This window comes from Acyrthosiphon pisum, chromosome A2 (genome assembly GCF_005508785.2).
Source record: "Acyrthosiphon pisum isolate AL4f chromosome A2, pea_aphid_22Mar2018_4r6ur, whole genome shotgun sequence".
In the NCBI taxonomy this organism is placed as follows: domain Eukaryota; kingdom Metazoa; phylum Arthropoda; class Insecta; order Hemiptera; family Aphididae; genus Acyrthosiphon; species Acyrthosiphon pisum.
In genome coordinates, this window is record NC_042495.1 from 81,043,038 (window position 1) to 81,049,037 (window position 6,000).

At 34.7% G+C, this 6,000-nt stretch overlaps 1 protein-coding gene across 1 annotated transcript in view; it reads right to left on the reverse strand.

The window, feature by feature from the left end:
* The window catches only part of LOC100574537, a 50,917-nt gene extending 45,880 nt beyond the window's left edge, over window positions 1-5,037 (reverse strand). Inside the window, exon 1 of the mRNA XM_003243685.4 lies at window positions 4,374-5,037. Coding sequence (XP_003243733.1) covers window positions 4,374-4,583 — 210 coding nt within the window. The 5' untranslated portion in view covers window positions 4,584-5,037. The remainder of the gene's footprint in view (window positions 1-4,373) is intronic.
* Window positions 5,038-6,000: the final 963 nt, after the last annotated feature.

The following is a 6,000-nucleotide window of genomic DNA, read 5'->3' on the forward strand; positions in this document are numbered from 1 at the left end:
TTGTGAAACCAATACATTCCTCACATATACTTATGCGGATATACTTCACCAATAATCTAAAATATCAACCGCTTAAATTTCACAAACGATCATTAAATTATCGTATAGTAGCAGTGATGATGAAATGGGGTATTTTATTTTACACTCGTATACTATAACAATTTCGGATCGTATAGGAAATGTTATGCAAATCTAATTTAACCTTGCCACAGAGTATATAATGAAGGATACTATGTACTCTATACGTGCGGTAGTGCGTCATCCCCATATACCTACTCTACATGTATGTATTAAGTATACCCACTAGTAAATATATAATATTATACCGTGTATATATAGGGTCACTAAAATATATGTAACATTCTCCTCTCGGCGGATCTTTTAAACAAAATCCTACCCACGGTGCATAAATATGTGCCATGGATAACGACGACGGTATCGCGCGACACCGCGGTGGTGGATAGGGGAACGGGCTATCGACCCCTAAGGCCTATCGAGGGTGTTATTTTTTTTGTCTTTTTCTAACACGTTTTGTTTTTTACGTCTCGTTCGTCATGCCCTCCGGTGCGTCATGTGAGTGTGTGTAGCAATTTTGGAGGGTATCGGACTTATTACTGTGCGCGGAACAATATATACACTGCAACAGAGACAATGCGCTGCACGTCGGATATCATGTATCCAATTTCTGTGTGCTAAAAGTAAAAACAAAAAAGGGTTGTCACGTATGTGACAGCGTGTTGAGAAACGGTGGCTAAGAAATGGCTTTTCGTTTGTGCCCCGACGAAGCAGCGCTACAGCCGTATAGACTTGCGTTCGCCACATATACATATTATATATTATGTATATGTGTTCCAGAAAATTATAAGACGCTTTTAAAAAAATGATATTCTTTTGCAGGCGCCGCAGTGACCGAGCTGGTGGTCGAGTTAACGCGATGGTGCGGCACACGGCAGCCAGTGGAACATAATATTATTATTATTATGTATATACGTAGGTACATTAGACGATATATTATGTATATATAGGCTGTAATTTTTTTTTTATTGTTATCGCCGCAGACATAGCTGCAGAATGATAATAAAACTATACTGTTTATTCGCAGGGTAACGGAAGATGTGATCACAGAAAAGCACCAAAGTAGACGCGTACAAACAGTGTTTTGAATTAAAAATCGCCTAGACAATAGAATATTTAGGTTAAGTAGGGCTTAAATATTTACTCGAGAAACGTGTTTTTATTGTTTTTATTTTACTTTTCTTCTTGGTTTTCAATAACCAACCAAGCGTCTCGCACGAAAACCCGTATTTTCTGAACAAACAATTAATTAGTTAGTTTTATAAAATAAAATAAATTCTTCAAATGGTTTTAAAGTTGTTCAGATTGTTTGTTTATTTTTATTTTTGACTAGAACGAACTGTTTTTCCATGGTGGTCGATGTACTGAAAATGAGAAGAAAATATAATTTATATATCATGTTCCTTGCTGCAAACAATAATAAGAGGGGACAATAGTCAATAACTGCATGGGAGGCTGTCTAAGAAAACGATATTATTATATGATATAACAAGAAAATGATATAGTTATTAGCTACTATAGTGTTATTATATTATATAGAAATAATAATAGTATTACTCAATACTCTCACAGTACCGAAATATGTCGTATAAGACATATTATAATATCTAAAATGTACTATAATAAAATATATATACAGTTCAATTAATCATATTTTAATTTTCATACATTTTTTTAAAAACACTCATTTCTAACTAAATTAAATCATATAAATAATAATTTATTAAGCAAACCTGTAAAACTAAGTACACTGAGGATTGAGGAATAGATAAATATTATGCATAACAGTTTTTAATATTAAAATGACATGGAAACAAAATTACATTAACACTGAAGTGTAAACGTTTAGTCGTATACTTTATTGAGTAAAGTCGTGTATTTTTTTCCTTTCATGTTACCCTAGTATAAAATAATATCCTTCAAGAGGATCCTTACCGAGAAAATATGTTTATAAGTGAAGATTTAAAAACAGGATAAAATGATTTAACTTTGACAGATAAATTTATTATCTTGAAAAATAACATTTTAATTTATCAATTTCGTAAATGATTCAGCGATCTTTTGACCTAATTATCATTCACACCTAATTTATATTAAAAAAAATGTCTTGAACTCGAACTAGATTACTTACTATTATATGTTATTCCTTAATCCTTATTACTACTTTGGTAGGTACATATTTTTCTCTACTCGCGTTCTTCCTGTCATTTTTTTTCTCCCATGAGCAAATTTATTTATTGTATTTATTAATATAGATTGTAAATAAAAAAAAATATGTATCAATCTGTTTTAAGAAATCTATCGCTGAATTTTTTACGTAAACTAAAGGCTGTTAAATTAACAATAGGTACCTATGAAATTCACAACAAAAAATTATTTTAAAATAATTCTTCAATAGTTCAATTTATGCCCATTAATGTATAATAACAATTAACCTTCAAATATCATTCAAGAAAAAAAAATTTAATTCCATTTTATATGTTAAAACTGTCTTTACAATTATGCGCTTTTGACAGCTTAACATAAAAATAGTCGAATTCACACACTCGATTTAATTAAAGTTACCTAAAATAAATAAAATACCTATATTTATACTTGCAAGTTATAACTATCAACAAAACAACATGGGTTGGAAACCCGGAAATATTTATTTATTTTTTAGATATGTGCCATTCAAACATTCGTATGATTAAAGTAGGATTATGTAAAAACTCAAAAACATTTTTTATTTTTTTTATAAAATTCCACAATATTGGTATCCTCTCATATTAAAATATATATAATTTCAAATTTCAAATCTATTTTTATTCTACCATCATGAATAATATAAGATGAATTATTACATATTATCTGTAAGAATATTTTGATCACGTTAGATAAATACAAATTTGTAAAATATAAAGTTTAAACCACAAGATTCTGCTTGATTAGAATGTTTTATACTTTTTTCAATCATTAGTTATTATAATTATGATGATGATACATTAATTTAGTAAAAATGTTTTTTGACAGGTGTTACATATCTCATACAAGTAAAATTCCTTTTATATACATTTATAGTAATAGACATTTTATAATACGATGAATGGGTGAAATAAACGAAACTATTAATTAAGATTTTTGGAGTAAAGAAAAAAACAACAAGTTTTAATTTATTGGAAAATTGAACACAAACAGATTACTTTTTAATGGGATCATAATAAAGTCTATGTGAAACTTCATAGCAATATAACATTTCCGTTTTTCAGTGAATCGTTGTCCATTCGGAATTGTTATTTACAAGCAATGACCAACGTTGAACATTTTTAAATACCTATAATTATTACAATACCTACCTACTGCAGCAGCCTAAAACCCAGTTGAACAATCTTTTACAGATTCCCATAGATTTTTAATGGACCGACAGAAGTGAGCTGATGGTTCCATGTGATTTCTATTCTAATTAACCAATATTTTGTATGGATAAATTAACTTAAGAGTGATTTGAAACGAAGGACGGTATAAAACCAGTTTAAATCTGATGTCGAATTCGCGTGTGGGAGAAAATTTTTGGTGAAATTTGTACGGTAATACTAATCCAAAATGGAAAATCGGTGTAGGCTGCTCGAATTTTTATTGAACTTTTACTTACACGACCATAATTGACCTATCATGCGTGTTTGTTTGATAACTGTTGTTTTGCGTAGTTGAAAAGTTACATAATATATAATTAGGTACAAAAGAACATGTTATTAAGGTACATTTTGTTAAATTATTTACAAAATATATGATAGACAGTATTATAAAAGTGTTACACCTATACATAATTCGATTAATATACTTTGTGGTACCTACAGGCTACAGGGTATTCCCAATTGTATTGGGTTCAAGAGTGACGTAATGAATATTGTTATTTTTATATTATCATATTTTAATTACGATGTTTTGTGGCTCAATAATGTAAATTATATTACAATAATTATTGAATTATAATTTATAGAAGTTATAAAATTGGTATCGATAGTGATCGACACATAACTACATAAGACGTAACAAATAGCAGTTAATCATTGCTCCGACGATGAAAACATATTAAAATCAAAATTTGATTTATGAGAACATAATAATTCTATCGTAATTTATACAGTGGTAGCCGCGTTAAGGTCATACATTTTCACGGTCAGTGCAGTCGCAAATTTTACTGCAAGAGCATCGACAACTACTACACGTGTAACGTGACCGAGGGGGCACAATCAATATGCATTATAATATAATTAAACATAATTTATTCTACAAACGGCGGTAAACGGTTGACTTACTTTGTTCGGATATCCGTTGAACCGCATGATTTTCCGACACGACTTTCCGCGGTTTTGCCGGTAGAAAGCCTGCACCGAGCCGCCCGGGCTGTCCCCCTGTAAGTGCTGTACCGGCGGCGGCGATTTCGCCTTTGCCGGTTTATTTTTGCGCCTCGCGCCCGGAAAACACCCGAAAACGGTGGTCCCACAACAGTCGTCGGCGTCCTTCATGTCCGAACGTGGTATGAGCGGCCGCGCCGCGGTCTCGCCTGTATGAGAATACTTCGAAATTGGATTTTCGAAACGGAAAAAAATTCGAAAAATTAATCTAAACCTTATAACAATAATATTACAGCGCTGTTGCCGTCTATCGCTCCGTAAAGTCTCGTGCGACAACCAACGACGGTGATAATATTATGCGCGCAAAGTTTAGTGCGACAGCGTGGTCACTATATTTTAATATTATTATGGTTACGTTGTCGCGTTATTCGGCGGCGCTCAGGCCAATAATACACGGCGTACGACCAGACGACGGAGGAGCTGGCGGAGCTCGCGATCGTTGGTCACCGTGGTGGGTACTGTGCCGACTACGACTATCGGGAAATGCGCTTTCCCGGCGCGGCCGGACTATCGTCGGGATGATGGGCTTTTCCGCGGTCGGGCCGTCGCGCGTACTGCTGCGTGCGGAGCAGAGAGCACACGGTCGGCGGCGCATCGCACCGACGCGTTGCCACGGGCGACCCGCGCACGCCGCGGACGACACCCTCACGCCCGTCCGCTCGCCCACCGTCGACCCGCTGATGCTGCACCCACATGCACGCCACCCATCCAAAATGCGGGATAATAGTAGTAGTGCGCGGGGTGGAGTAGTACCGATGGTGGTGGTGGTGGCTTGGTTTGATGGCGAGGGGTGGCGGGGCGGCGGTGGAGGAAGAAACTCGAATTAAGCCGTTTCTGTAGGCCGCGGCGGCTCTCCGTCGTTAACGCGCCTCGGCGGATCACGGCGGTACGAGAGCGGACGTTACGACGGCGAATTGTAACTATACATATATTTTACATATTATATAGGTGTACAAATATGATAATAGTTTAATAACGGTGACTGCAACCATTGTTGTTGTTATTGTTGACGACGACGGCGATTACTGCTGCAATATTATGATGACTGTTCTATAATATTTTGGTTTTACGCGTGTTTAGCGGTTGTATCTATTTCAAGCGGTTACAATAGCGTGTACGTCTTTATAATAATATTTACCTTTATGCATATTATTGAGTGTTTAATATTGTTATATAGGTTTACAGCTAAGCTAACGTCTCGGTCGATTTCGAATCAAACACGGAACCAACCCTTCGGGCTTTGATTATGCCATGGATTCTTCTTTAAATATATATATATTATGTACAGCGATTGAATTGAGGGATGACGGGAGTCCCTATTCTTTTTGTTAATATTATAATATAGCAGAAGTGCGTGCCATTTTGACATCACAATCATCCTACAAATATTTCTCAATAATTGACATAGTACCTACTTAAGCACGCAAGAATGCAAGACGTACCTAACACAAGTTATTGTATAATACGATACAATTTTAAAAAATTGAAAATTTAAGATTATGCCTAGTACGTTAATACTTAATACCTA